Source organism: Xenopus tropicalis, chromosome 3 (assembly GCF_000004195.4).
Source record: "Xenopus tropicalis strain Nigerian chromosome 3, UCB_Xtro_10.0, whole genome shotgun sequence".
In the NCBI taxonomy this organism is placed as follows: domain Eukaryota; kingdom Metazoa; phylum Chordata; class Amphibia; order Anura; family Pipidae; genus Xenopus; species Xenopus tropicalis.
Window position 1 is genome coordinate 87,840,401 of NC_030679.2, and position 15,308 is coordinate 87,855,708.

The 15,308-nt window shown below is 36.7% G+C and overlaps 1 protein-coding gene across 1 annotated transcript; it reads left to right on the top strand.

Annotated features, from left to right (window-relative positions):
• Nucleotides 1-14,529, top strand: rbm28 (RNA binding motif protein 28). Its single transcript, NM_001129920.1, is given in 19 exon segments — nt 1-214; nt 1,194-1,352; nt 1,804-1,898; nt 1,996-2,071; nt 2,291-2,383; nt 2,690-2,761; nt 3,703-3,856; nt 4,514-4,734; nt 4,906-4,978; nt 5,955-6,064; nt 7,101-7,174; nt 8,150-8,285; nt 9,893-9,957; nt 10,787-10,945; nt 11,362-11,511; nt 11,678-11,752; nt 11,927-12,342; nt 13,582-13,681; nt 14,067-14,529. Coding segments are annotated over 19 exon segments (2,487 nt in total). The 5' UTR covers nt 1-96; the 3' UTR covers nt 14,208-14,529.
• The last annotated feature ends 779 nt before the right edge of the window (nt 14,530-15,308 follow it).

Sequence of the window (15,308 nt, forward strand, 5' to 3'; positions counted from 1 at the left end):
GTTTGAGGAAGAGCTTCCGGGTAGACCAATATGGCGGCGCCCACAGAGCGGCGTGGTGAATAGTGAAGAGAGTCTGCTCTATAACGCATCTTAATCATGGCTGGGCTCACCCTGTTTGTTCGCGGGCTTCCAGAGAGCGCCAGCAACGAGCGCTTGGAGCAGATCTTTAGCGAGAGCGGCCCGGTCAGACAGAGCTTTGTAGTACGTGAGAAAGGTGAGTGGGCATGGAATTCGCTACCCCTTTCTCTCTATTCTACGTGTGTCACCCTTTGCTCGGGCTGATATGGGACTCTGGGAAGTGTAAAGCTGCTAAGTGCTGTGTTAGCTGAGTATTTTGCTTCAGGTTTGCGTGAAGTTTTTTCTCCTTTTGTTATTGGCATGCGGATTCTATAGGTGACAGCATATACATTATTTTGTGAGACACGTTGCCTCTAGGTAGGGTTGTTATCTTTTCTGAAAAAAATACCAGCCTTGTTATATCCTTTTCTCCTCTATTACCATAGTATGAAGTATTATTTTTAGCTTCATGTAACCCTCCCTTTAGATCATGGCCCACAGGAGAGATTTGCACCAAGGGTCATCTACTTCACCTACTTAATAAGAGGTGCTTACTTTGTATTAATATAACAATGAAATTGTATATTAAGTCTTGGGTAAAAAGGAAAACAGAGAGTAATACTTTATTTCTTTGGGCATAGGCTTAATGAAATGCTTTCATGCTGTCCGCCAATATTTAAAACCAGTGTCAAAAATGTCAAAGCACTATCCCTAAAATATTTACTAGATATAGACAAAGTTACTTGTCTATATATAAAAAGTGCACGTTTGTATTTAGCAATTTTCTTGCACCAGTATCATTTTTTGCACACCACTAAATGCAATCACTACTACGATAGTATACTCAATAACGTCTATAAAGTACAGGGTTCCTTGTACCTGAGTTACAAGTAATGGAAACATAAATGCTAGACACTACAGTGACAAAGTACAAGTGCCTTGTGTATGATGTTTCCATGCATGCAAATTTGTGCACATTTGCTTCTACTACTGACCCTGCTAAAAGTACTTGAAGCCCAATATGTGCATAAATGGTCATTAATTATGCTCTTAATTCTCATAGGTTTTTGCTTTTACTACACCTAAATCTTTCAGATTCTGATGTTTCTGACTTTTTTTGTTTGTAATCTCTATAGGTACAGAAAAATGCCGTGGCTTTGGCTATGTCACTTTCTCCATGATGGAGGATGCACAGCGCGCAATGAAGGAAATTAAGGAGTACGAGGGGAGAAAAATTGAGGTACAGGTGGCTAAAAAAAAGCAAGTGGAGAAAAACAAAAAGGCAAAATGTGAAGGTAAGATATTGAAGGAAAATATATAAATATATATATCTCAATAGGTAGTGACAGCACTCACAGGAATTTTCACACCAAAATGTTAAATGAAGAAAGTGAGGTTTTATTCAGTCCAATGTTTCAGTTCCCGAATATATAATCAGGTTACCAATCATCAACAAGGGGTGTAAAGAGTCCTTTACTGTATGGGCAAACTTTCTCTGGTATATTCATGCAGTGAATAATTAATTAATAGGTAATTCAACTCCAAATCCGCCAGTGCCAATAAAAATACAAAGCAATCCACTTTTCTGTTAATCTTAACATATGTTTTTAGGTTGTTGATTAAACAGGCTGGTGACGTTTTATGACCCCTTTTTTTTTGTTTTGTTTTGGGTACATCATTGTGTTTAACAGCTGTGACATCAGAACATTTACTTAATAACTATCTTTTAATTACTATTTTTGTTAGAGTCCAATGAAAATGCTAAAGAAGTTAAAAAGCCCAAAGATGCAAGAGGTGCACAGAAAAAGGCCAGGCTTATTATTAGAAACCTAAGTTTTCAGGTACTGAACAAACAGTTAAATTGATTTGTTTAATGTTTATTTTGTCCTGTGTGTGATATAAAATACTTACTTTTCCCTTCAATGTTTCATTCACCAGTGCTCAGAAGAAGATCTCAAGGAACATTTTTCTAATTTTGGATATGTGTTAGAGATCAATATACCCAAAAAGTCAGGTACAGCTCTTTTGCCTTTAAATCCACATAAAATGTAGAGTTTCTCAGTTGGATGCAACCAAATGTAATTGGAATTGCAACAATGTCACAGTACATCACCACAGATGTGACTAAGAAACATTTTTGATCTGTATATATTGTTTGGCCACTTTTATTAGACAACTTTGACATATAATATTGATACTTTTCATAAAAGGGCCACCTCTTGTCTTGTTGCAGATGGCAAGATGCGCGGTTTTGCTTTTGTGCAGTTCAAGAACATGTTGGAAGCTAGTAAAGCTCTGAAAGGCACAAACATGAAGAGTATAAAAGGTGAGAACAACAAAGTTTTAAAGAGATACCCAAGTTATTTTTTTTGTTATGACATACTTACTGTGTTTGGGTGAGGGAAATCTAAGCCTCACTTCTAGTGTAATTATAGCTTACATTTATGTTGTTTGACTGCTTTGCCTTTAAGTGCGTGCAAACATAAGGGATTGTTGTGATTTTGCAGACTGGATAATAGAGCGCAACACTGTGTGTTAACACTTTACTACTTACATTGCTATCTTGGTACATATAGTTTTATATGCATAAGCTGATGAAAACCACTTCAGGTATTCTTTGCCTTATATATAGGTCGGACAGTTGCTGTTGATTGGGCTGTTGCCAAGGATAAATATACAGCTACACAGGAAACCGCTTCAGCAGGTAAAATGCTTATTCCGTTTAGTATGTATTTAATAAGCATTCTAATATTGAAAATCTGGTGCAAAAGTCATCACTGGCCTTGGAAACTTGTCCATTCCTTCATGGTATGTTTTTAAACATGTACAGAAATACACATTGTGCTAGTAATAAATTGACTTTCAGAGAAGGCACACACTTTTAAACATGTAGAGACTTTTTTTCCCTCTATCTCTTGCCTCTTTCTGCCTTGTTGCTGGGGTCAGAGATGCCCTATAACCAGAAAGCAGCATACTTCAGAGGCTGGATTTTCATTATAATTTTTGTTTCTTATTAATATGTTCATTATTTCCCCCTCTTTGTCTTTTTGTCTTTTTACTCTCATTGCTTTGGTAACGATAACCTTGCCAACCACACAGCACCTTTTTTGTTGTGAAGGCTACTAATATGTTCTGGATACATAAAATGAAAGAAATGCATCTAAAATGCAAAGAAAATGGTATCCCAAAAACCATAGAAATCAAAACCCTATTGCATTTAATCTTTACTAAGTTAATGTCAGCAGTATACTAAATAATACAAGTTGCATAGATGTAAACATCCCATAGTCTGTAAGCATTAAAATATGGGACAAGCTTTATATATTATATATATATGACATTTGTCACTTGCTGGCTTATTCTTGACAAAATCTTGTTTTTTGTTGCTCTTATAGTTTGGTTTGTTTTGTCTTTTTCTTGTTTATATTATTTATGGTAATAATAATATAAACAAATAGATGGTTAATCAATGCATAGCAGCCAATTGCCAATTTACATTCACCCATCTAGTGTTGTTAGACAGAAAGCATTTTCTTGGATACTGTTACTTCTTGGGCTGGGACAAATGGTTCTATTATTGCCGAACTCCAAAATATTTTTATTTTCTTTTTAACTGGCAAATCTTTGTGTGTATTACTTCTTCAGTTAAGAATGAAAGTAGCAAGGAGTTAGACACTGCTCATAAAGAAGATGAAGAGGACAAGGAGGGAGAGGGCTCATTAGAGGAAGAGGAAAGCATGGAAACAGAAGAGGAGTCAGAGCAGACATCAGAGCGGAAGCAAGCTACAAAACAAAAAATGTGAGTGACTTTTGGAAAACCAGCTCTCAGGGTTATTTTTTCCCAAAATGCTCTTATGTGGCTTACGCTATGGTTATGTTGTACAATGTTTTGAACAGTAACTATTTTTGTGTAAAAAAAAAAAAAAAAAAAAAAAAAAAAAAAAAAGGCTTTCTGAGTTTTGTTATGGCAGAATATCTCTGTTTTGGTGCCAGAAAAAAAGGTTGATGACCCATTTTCCCAGATTGCGAGTATATAAGTGATTAAGTGTTTATATGTGTAAATATGACTTTAGTAAACCAGTTTTTCTCATATTTAGAGCCCTTTGTTACTTGCTTACAAATATGTCACTTTCTTCTACATCTGCTGTTATTTTATAGTTATTAAAAAGTATTTTTATTGCACTCACATATTCTATAGTGCTGTACAATAAAAAGGTGTATATGTCAAACATGTTTTAGTAGTAATGTTTCAAAGGGATGATTCGTAGTATTTTCTATAAAATGTTATTAAGCCCTAGGTGACATTTAATTGCAAACTTCCGCCTTGAGAGCTAAACTTATCCCATATGGTCAAGTCATGTTCTTTGACTCTTTCTGAGAATAGGACTGACCGGTTATCAAACATCATCAAACTAGCATCAGCACTGTAAACAGTACAAACTTTCTAAAACTTTAGGCCCATGAAAGAGTCTAATGTATCCAGCAGTGAGGGAGAGGAAGATGATGATGATGATGATGGTGATGGCGGCGATGGCAAAGATGATGATGATGATGATGGCGGCGATAATGATGAAATAGATGAGGAGAAGAGTGATATGTCTACAGACTCTGAACAGGATAGTGACATGGAAGATGATTTTGATTCAGAAGACTCTGAAGCAGAAATGCAGAAGAAAGGTATAAATTATCTTTAATATCACTGATATGTATATTGAGATATGGGTAATATTTAATAGAAGCTTAAATTACCCTATCTATTTTAGTGGTTATTCCAGCAGATATGGGGCATCTAAGCATTAGGTAGGCTACATATAGGATTTCCTATAATCATGTGGTATCTCATTGCAGGCAAAAGTAAAGAAAAAAAACCCAAAATCCAACTGCCATCTGATGTCAATGAGGGTCGAACTTTATTCATCAGGTGGGTTATATACACAATTTCTTTTTTAAATTGTATGCACATTTTCTGTGCACCTGCAACGTTTACAATAATATTATGATTTTAATGCAGATATTTTTTTTGTGTAATATTGATGCGAGTCGGAGAAAGAAATTTCTAACACCAGTTACATCATACAATGTTTCTGTTAGCTAGTCTATGTCTCTTAAAGGAGAAGGAAAGGCTAAGTCACTTGGGGTGCCAAAATTTTAGGCTGGTGACCCTGTTAGGAGAAAACTGTACCAGCCTGGGGTACCTGCAAGGGTTTCCTCTTCCTTTTTGGCGTGTATGCGCAGTAGAGTGAGAAGCTGAACTTTAACCAAAAAGTCAACTTTTTACTCTACTGCACATGAGCCAACCCAGGGACTTTGACACAGACGGAAGAAGGAAGTGCTCGCTGCAGGTACCCCGGGCTGGTGCGTTTTTTTTCTTAACAGGGGCACCAGCCCAGGGTAAAAGGTAAGCGATTAAAGTCACTTGGGGGTGCCTAAAATTTTGGCACCCCCAAGTTACTTAGCGTTTCCTTCTCCTTTAACTACTCTGTTGGTTGATGCTTTCCCCATGAGATTGATAGGAGTTTTTTTGGAATACCTAAGGAGGACTATAGTAAGCAAATTCCATAACTGACCAAATGTAAAACGTCTTTAATATGTGTATGGAAAATATCTTTTTAATTTTATTTTTTTGTAAATTTGTGTGCCCATTTGTTTACCTTTGGGTCAGTTTTTGATAAACCACTGAGGAATTCTGCTCTTTCTTTCAGCTGGCAATTAGGGAATGCAGCATTTCCCCAGTGATTGAGCAGTAGCTCACCAATTGCTGCCATTATCTGTGTGTGTGTGTGTGTCCCTGTTGATGCTTGCAGTGGTAGCTACTAGTTGGCAAAAGAACATTTTACATGAAGCAGTTTTATTTATTTATTGGTAGCATACTTAATTTTGTGTATTCTATCCTCAAGGAACCTGTCATTTAACTCTGAAGAAGAAGACCTAGAGGAAATATTGTTGAGGTTTGGTAACATTAAATATGTCAGGATAGTGTTGCACCCAGTCACAGAACACTCCAAAGGTCAGTATTCCGGGCACTTAATTAGTAATTCATATATTCCATTATAGTAGCAGTGTTCCTGGGTATTTATACTGAATGTTGCATTTTGTCAACAATTTACAAATTACAGTTATTGTTTTTGCAGATCATTTTGAAGAATTATTTAAAGAAGTTAGATTACCCATTTTCCACATTAAGTTTATTGGCTTCTATGGAGAAATGCATTTGCCTGTTTCGGATATTTTGAATTGAAGTGTATTTTGTAGGGACAATTAAGCAACTGAAATAATAAATATAAGTGCGCCATTTTTGTGTAAAAAAGCATTATCTCTATTTAACTAGAACATTTTTGGTAAAGCAATGGAAAGATGTCTGTATATTTTTATTTACACGGTGCTGCTTATGTACGCAGAGCTGTACAGCAGAACAATAAATTGATAAACAAACAGGAAGTCATTACAGTAATAGATAAATACAAAGTTCAATAATGAATACAAATCTATAAAAAGTACAGTGTCATGAAAAATGACTAAGTGACAGAGTCAAGAGAATGGAGGTCCCTGCCCCATAGAGCTTACAACTTTAGAACAACTTTTTGAAATGCTGAATAAAACGTCTGCTTGTTTTTTTGAGGACCCTTGTCCTCTGTGATTAGTCCTCTTCCTACACTTTCCAAAACTTTCCCTTCTTCAGGTTCTTTCTGTCTTGGATTCTACCAATTGACAGATGTGTTTTAAATACTCCTTCTTTTAAAGCTCCCCACTGCTGATTCTGTGTATATTTCTTCATTATAAAAATATAGATTCTAATATACAAATTATGCTGTTTCTCTATCTGTTAATCTCTGAATCTAATTTTGCTGCCAAAAATTAATACATGAAATGTAATTTGAACATTTAAGAGCTATAACTCAGTTGGCCGGGGTCCTGGTTATCTTTGGGACTGGGAGGTAATTAAACTCAAATGAGCTTAAGAAAAGTCTTCATGACTTCTGCTTTTTTTGCCATGCAAAATTCCTTATGTCCTCCTGTTTGTTTTATATATTCTTTTATTTCAGGTTGTGCTTTTGTTCAGTATGTGGAAAAACAAGCAGCGGAGAGGTGTCTGGCAGCCGCTAATGACCAGTCTGAGGTACTATGATTGTTCTCATACAATTCTTGCAGTATAGCACAATTGTGATGGATAGGGTAGTTATACCTAAACAGAACAGCTAAGCTGGCCATACACGCACCGATACTATCGTACGAAACCTCGTTTCGTACGATATTCGGTGCGTATATGGCATGTCGGCGAGTCGACTGATATCGCAGGAAGCTGCTGATATCTGTCGACTCGCCGATCGGACCGGTTAAAAGATTTTGATCGGGTGCCTGACCAAAATCTGCCGTCAGGGCTGAATCGGCAGAAGGAGGTAGAAATCATATTGTTTCTACCTCCTTATCTGCTGTTTCAGCCCTGACGGTGTGTGGCGAATCTGACGATGTATCATGCGACCGATGGTCGCACGAAACGTCGTCAGATCGCCATGTGTGTGCTTACCTTTATAAGGGCAAGAGCACACGAGGCAGATTTTCAGCCTACTGACAATCTGCCCCTATGCTTAAAAAAAGCTTCTAGTTGTGCCTGCAGTACCTGCATCCAGAAGCATTGAATCAGCCCTTGTGCAGGCACATGCTGCCGATATCAGCCAACAAACACAAGACATATATATCGGCTCTGTGTTTCTGCACCCAGGTGGATTCAGTGCTTCCAGATGCAGGCACAACTAGAAGCGTAGGGGTGGATTGTCCGCAATCTGCCCCGTGTGGCCTTGCCTTAAGGCTCTGTTCTCTATCTTAAATACAAGAGGCTTACCCAAGGGATTTACAGCTTGTGCAGATAAGTTTAGAACATTTGTTAGCCTAACAGAAAGAAATTATTTTTGGCAGTGTTGTAACAAGGAGAAAGCATCTAGCAAAGAGCTCACCACTAAGTAAGAATGCTTTTAACCTTAATTCTAAACTTAACAGTGCATATGACATAGCATGTGTGATATTGCAATGCCTGTTAGAGATCAGCTTTCTGATGAACAAGATTTATGAACAAATCCTTAATTTTGCTTCTTAGAATGGTGGCCTGAAGCTCGATGGCAGAAAGTTGTTGGTAAATCTAGCAGTGAGCAGGGAGGAAGCTGGGAAACTGAGGGAAAACAAAGTCAAAAAACCCTCAGGAATTAGGAACCTCTACCTGGCCAGGGAAGGACGTAAGTGCTTTGCCATGAAGTCATAGTTACATGGTTAATTTGGGTTGAAAATAGACAAAAGTCCACAGCCCCAATATAAGCCAAATTTCCCACTGTATATGTCTGTATATAATATATATATGTAAGTCCACACGACAGCACCACACTCCGAAAGTTGCTACAATGTAGCTGCCCCTGTGCACGGAATACCAAATAGATACCAAATCAAACACAACCAGCACCAAGGGTCTTGTGGTTCAAACAAATATTAGTGTATTATAATTGCATGTACAACCGATGTTTCGGTCCCTTTTGGATTATATATATATCCGTTTTTCAACACTGCACCCAGGCATTCAGTGACTACTTTATACGTGAGTGCCGGCTTCATACATTCTACTATATATATATAGTAGAATGTATGAAGCCGGCACTCACGTATAAAGTAGTCACTGAATGCCTGGGTGCAGTGTTGAAAAACGGATATATATGTATGTATGTATATACGCAAGAGGTGACGGCACACACAGGAATTTTCACGCAGGAGTCAAAGGTTTAGAAAAAACAAAGTCCGACTGGGACTAAATAAATCCTTGCTTTGTTTTTTCTAAACCTTTGACTCCTGCGTGAAATTCCTGTGTGTGCCGTCACCTCTTGCGTATATACATTCAATTTTTGCACTGACACCCAGGTATCATCTGCATTTTGTGGTGTGCAGCTTCCTGGCTATCTACATATGTTTATAATATAATATGTGTGTGTGTATGTGTATCATTGTACAAAGTGAAGTGGAGCTAACGTACCAGTCTGAAGACCTAGTCCGAACTCACGGACAATACATATAGAAAGAAACAAAAAGGTCCAGACTCGTTTAAATGAAAAAAGAAAAAATCTTTACTGTATTGTGCAGAAAATTGCATTACAACGTTTCGAGGCTCCCGCCTCTTTCTCAAGTAGCAAGATAATGAAGTCCAAAGGTCACTCCCCCAACAAATTACTGGATCCAAGTAGGGACATTCCACAATCCTGCTTATAGAATACCCATCGACCAGGGTTCCCCCTTCAGAAAATAAAAGTGCATAACGTGTAACATTCCTAATATAAGCAAATTGTAAGAAAAAAGAAAATCACACAATCTTCAATATAGGGTATCCATATTGGAAACAACATGCAAGATGACACATGTGCTTATAATCTCTTTACAACACCATAGCCATCCCCTTTAAGAAAAAATGGTTATATAATACTAGAAATACCAGAGTGCATAACCTTGCATTTATTAACAGTGAGCCTCATCTTCCAATTTAGTCAGATCTCTCTGCAGTCCTACATGGAACGTATAGTTTTGTTCAATTTAGTATCATCAGCAAAATAGAAACAGTACTTACAATGCCCACCTCAGGGTAATTAATAAATTAAAAAGCAAAGGACCAAGGGCAAACCCCTCCAGTACTCCACTAACAACAGTGGTCCGTTCACCAAACAAGAGCACATGGAACGACAACCCTAATACAATAAAGGCAAAACTACAGTATTAAAGAAAAAAAAAAGGGGAAAAAGAAGTACAAGTAGTGCAATTCAGTATTTAATGGTTCTTTATCTTAATGATTTTACCTATGTATTTTTAGTTATCCGAGAAGGGACAAAAGCTGCAGAGGGTCTGAGTCCTGAAGATCTGGCAAAAAGAGCTCGGGTAGGTGCTCTAGACACTGTCTGCCAAAGGAACAAGCCACTGAACCATTTATTGGGGTTAAGAACTTGTCCTCTTCTTGTTGGTGTAATGACATACGGGGAGATTTGTGGTTTATTGTAGCTACACTTCATATTAATGTGATTTGAAAGTGCTAGTTAAGTTTTCAGGCAAGCTAGTATAATTTTAACACGCGTCACACAGCAGTGTCTGAAGCTGCCTCTTTCACTTTCTGTTCAAGTTAATGGAGGGATGATATGGAAGAGATTTTTCCCTGCCCACAGAGCTGCCAATTGCCAGAGCAGAAAAACAATATATAGATCACCCTTAAGCAACTTACACAGTGGTCAGAGATTAAATGAATCAGCCCTTGCATATATGCAATGATATATTTCAGCCAAACTGTTTCTTTTAACATTGGAGTAAATGAAAATCCTGAATTGCAGGAAGTGTTGGTTATAGGTCAGAAATTAATGCCTTTTGAATGCATATGGTGCCTTGACAGATGATCATCAAATATAACCGCTAAATATTCCATATTCAACTTGGGAAAAAATAACAATAACATGTTTATGAATTATTGTTTTTAATATTTAGCATCTTATTAAAAAGTTATAAATACAGATTGGCAGTGTGTTCATTTATTGATATTGTACCACTTTGGTACGACTGCAAAATTGTACTAAATGTGGCCTTGTATACATAGAATACATAGAAGACAAGTGCTTGAGAACAAAAACCTTTATTTTCTAGATATTTCTTTTGGGCTTACTGTCTCTGAACTAATTTATGTAAATTGGCATCTGACATTTTGAATTTCTTGCTCCATCAGTTTGAGGAGATAAAGCGCCAGAAGTTAAAATGTCAGAACATCTTTGTTTCCAAAACACGCCTCTGTGTTCACAACATCCCTAAATCTGTAGATGACAAGAAACTGCGTCAGCTGTTCCTTACTGCATCTGGAGGGGGATCCAGTGTACGGATCAAAGAGGTAAGAGAGTTACATTTACATCTTGGCAATTTCTCATTGACTGCCTAAATTCTTCATCTTTGCTTGGTACTTATTCCTGTTTACAAACTGTTGTTGCTGAGTTGTATGAGTTTTAGCTAATGAAGTCTTTATTCTAAGATGTTGTGCCTTCCCCTGCTGTTTCAACCTTCTCTGTCATAAAAGAACTATGCTATGAAGATAGGATACAAATTGCATTCTATAGAAATCCCACAAATAACAGTGATGTATAACTGGTTCTGAGAAACCAACTTTAGATTGTGAATGAAATGTTTTTACTCACATTTTACTAAGCCATCTAATGACTCTTCAGTGAGTTTCTTTGATCTTTTTTGACCCATCAATACATGGCATGCTGTGTTTTATATCCTTATCCTATATCTTTTTCTATATTGCAGTGTCGAGTGATGCGGGATTTAAAAGGCATTGGTGGAAACCACAAAGGTCAGTCTTTGGGATATGCCTTTGTGGAATTTCTTGAGCATGAACATGCACTGGCAGCCCTCAGAAGTGTCAACAACAATCCAGATATCTTTGGTCCAAAAAAAGTAAGAGATGTTTCTTTAAATGGTTATACACATTTTGGATTTGCATACTGTTACCAGCACTAAGTTTGGTTTAATAAAACAATGATTTCTAAAATTGGTCTACACTGACAGGACTACTTCCTAAACATCAGATAAAGTTGTGTTTTTTATTTATTTATTTGCACAGAGACCAATTGTGGAATTCTCTCTGGAAGATATGAATAAACTGAAGCTTAAGGAGAAAAGGGCACAGCGCAGCCTGGTAAGAAAAGAAAAACATAAAATATCTTCTAGTAATAACGGACAATATTTGGCTTAAATAAAAGTATGGCAGCTTTATTCATTAAAGTACTTAATTTTGAAATGGCTCTTTTGTATTTGTCAGATGTGTTTTCATGGTAGAGTCTGATGATTTTTTTGTCCTGTTTGTTAATAGGAAGTCTTAAGGCAGAAACAAGCAAAGGCTCAAGCTTTTGGTGAGGCAGTGCAAGTTCAGGGGAATCCTAAGAAGAAGAAATTAAGAAAAGATGAAACCTCCTCTGTCCCTGCACAGCATTCTGCAGGGACACAAGCTTCCCATAATCCTGATGTGAAAGGTGGAAACAAAGCAGAGTTTAAAACCAAAGGCAACACAGTTGATAAGCCAACTACCACAAGCAAATGGAAAGCTCCAGAGGGAGCACAGCCTAGTAGTGCTCGTAATAACACAGCAACAAAAGGAAAGTATGCCAAAGCATCTGCTCCATGGTCTGGATTCGTTACCAAAGAGGAAGCAGAACAAGAGGAACTTCCTGATGGAAAAAAGAGAAAGAAGGTCCTACCTTTGCCTTCTCACAAAGGCCCCAAAATCAGGTAAGGAGAAGCAGGAAGTGATGCATATATAAATAGTAACAGAAGATTCATGGTGTTATTCTTAGCTGCTCTAATGTTCTGTTGAAGATTTACTAGAACTTCTTGTACTTTGTCACTGAGTCACTGATTTTAGCTGTACACTAGAACACAATGTGAAAGTTGTTTTCTTTAAATGAATCGAAAATGTATATTACCATAACTAGTCGTTCCACTTTGTTGACTCCTTTTAGTTAATCGTTGAGTACTTGTTGAGTTTCAGCCCAATGTTAAGGACTAAAGCAGTTGGCTGGAATCAAGAGTTCCTGTCCCAGCTTAAAGAGGGTTAAATACAGTTTACTATTACTTTATTTACTTTAATTTAAATAAATAAACATACAAGTTTTTTAGTTTTTTTTTTTAACAGTGCCATTATAGCTCCAGTCATAAATGTTCCCAGGTGTTAAAATGTGCTGTGTTCGAGAAGTGCAGCCATGTCTAGATGTTATTATTACATCATAGTGTGTGCTAAATAGGAAAGATGTTTTTAGGTTTAGTGCAGTGGTGCATAGGATTACTTGCTTTTTTTTGCACAAGCTTGATGAGCCAAGATGTCTTGAATTGTCTTCTGTGAAAGCATGAGCATGACAACAATTGTCTAAAGTGATTTAAGATCATTGAAACAGAAAAGGGGAGGATTTTCCTCCTGTCGTACAGCCTTGTGTTAAAGCCAAGCATCTGAAATTGTACCATTGCCATTACAATTTTATAAAAGAAACTGGAAAAAAAGGTTTCTAAGGAAGGATTATTTTCTTTTTAAATACATCAAGTTGAGTTACTTCAGAATGAGAAAAAATATTTATTTGTTCAGTTACTTGCAATACTTGAGAAGTGACAGCAAGCACTCACACTTTTTATTTATGTCTAATAGTCTGGTTATTATGAGATGTTTGTTCTAACAGGGTCATATATTCCTGTTTACTATATCTATAATTATTGTGATATTAAGATACTAAAATCAGTATTGATGTTGGTATATATGGTTTATGTATATGAGTGTATAGATAGGTCAGTCTAGGTTTATGTGTGTGCTGGGTTCACTTGGAAGGGTTCAACTTGATGGACTCTGTTTTTTTTAACCCTATGTAACTATAAATGTAGATCTGTTTATATTCTGTTGACTTCTACTTCAGAAGTAGCCTATAAGGTTGCTTACACCTCACTATGTTCATATTTGCTGTTAATTGTCGATCTCTACCTTAGGGCACGGGACAAAGGGAAGGTTCACCAGCTTCCCCCAAAGAAACCAAAAACTCAGCCTAAGAGCCACAAAGATAAGCAACAAAACACGATTACCAAACAGGTAAGAAAGCGAAATGAAGAGCAGTTATCAATCTTTTTTTGGGCATTGGCTTTCTAAATTAGTTATTGCTAATGTTGAAGTGTCAATGATTTCATTTCTGTCATTACCTTTTGTTCATATGGAATATTCATTAAATAGTCTGCATTATTTGATTGAAAATCTTTTGTTTTGAAATCTGCTATGGTTTGCATTAGAGATTCATTACTGTTTTTATTTAATCATGCAGCAAAGGAACTGTTCATACACTCCATATAAGTAGCATAATTTAAATGATGTTAGTACATCCTCAGTGATCCTTGTTGCTTTATGTTTGTTATATTTTTTTCCTCATCCAATTTTTCAGTTTGAGGTTATACCTGCATTTACAATATCCCTTCTATTGCAGGTTCTGGGAAAGAAAAAGCTTGCACAAAAAAGCCGCGAAGAAGCACGGTTCAGCCAACTGGTAGAACAGTACAAGCGCAAAATCATGGGCAAGCCTGTAGGTGCTGCCCCAGTTAAAAGGAGCAAGTGGTTTGAGGATTGATTTTGTACATATATATTGGCTTAGTCCTTCCCTCCTGAATGCATTTAGTTTCTAAGTGCAAAATGAGTCTGCACACATAACCACTTAAGGCAAGTTTTTTTGCTTATAAGTATGTGCTGAATAGAATCTGTCCGACATATCTGATGAAGGATCTAGAGTTGTGCCTAAGGAAAAATCTATAAGCCAGGAACAAACTGCAGCTTTTAAAAAAGAGTTTGAATAACTGTTAGATCCAGCAGATGTTAAGTTGCATTTGTATGTTATGGAGGTTTATGTTTTGGTATTGGATGATATCGTTTTGCTTTGTTAAAAAAAAAAAAAATATGCTACAGGACCATTAGTGATGAGAAATATCTGTCTCCAAACCTCATGTTATGTCTCATGTACTGTAGCCTGTCACCTTCATGTTGACCTGTCAAGTTTCTAATTTTGTGGGAAGATGTGGGAGCATTTTGCCCCTTCTTACACATGTTTATATGTCTTTTAAACCCCCATGTCTATATTTTGTTTTATAGATAATTGTATTTTATATATTTCTCATACAGTCTTCAGTGAATCCAACATTAAAAATACAATTTCCCTGCAACAAACAAGCAACGACTGTAGATAAAAAAAATAAATATTTGGAGTGAAAAACTTATCTTTCTGCAACTCTCCTCTCCAGTCAATATGGTCTGATTATTTCATTCTTTATGTATATAGTAATGGTGAACAAATTAGGGAGTCATATTGTACAAGCTCCTCAGATATGACTTCTTGACTGAGAATGATGGAAACTGCATTCTGCAACTGGATTGCAACAACTTTCTGTTTATAATATCTGGGTTGTGCTTCTATTATTCTTATGTCGTGTACCTTTTAAATGAACACAGAAAAGAACAAAGCTGCTAGACATTCTAGCAAAGAAGCATAAATCCTTCCAGAAAATGTAAAATTAAAGCGATTCACCGACCAAGAAAAAAAATTGTATTTGTGGCTGAAAATCTTGTAAGAGTAAAGAGGTACAAAAAAGTTATCTTTGGCATCGTTTTGTTTTGGTAATTGCAGTTGCTGCAGTGTTGTGGCTTCTTGGATCACAAGTTATTTGACGACACACCCCAG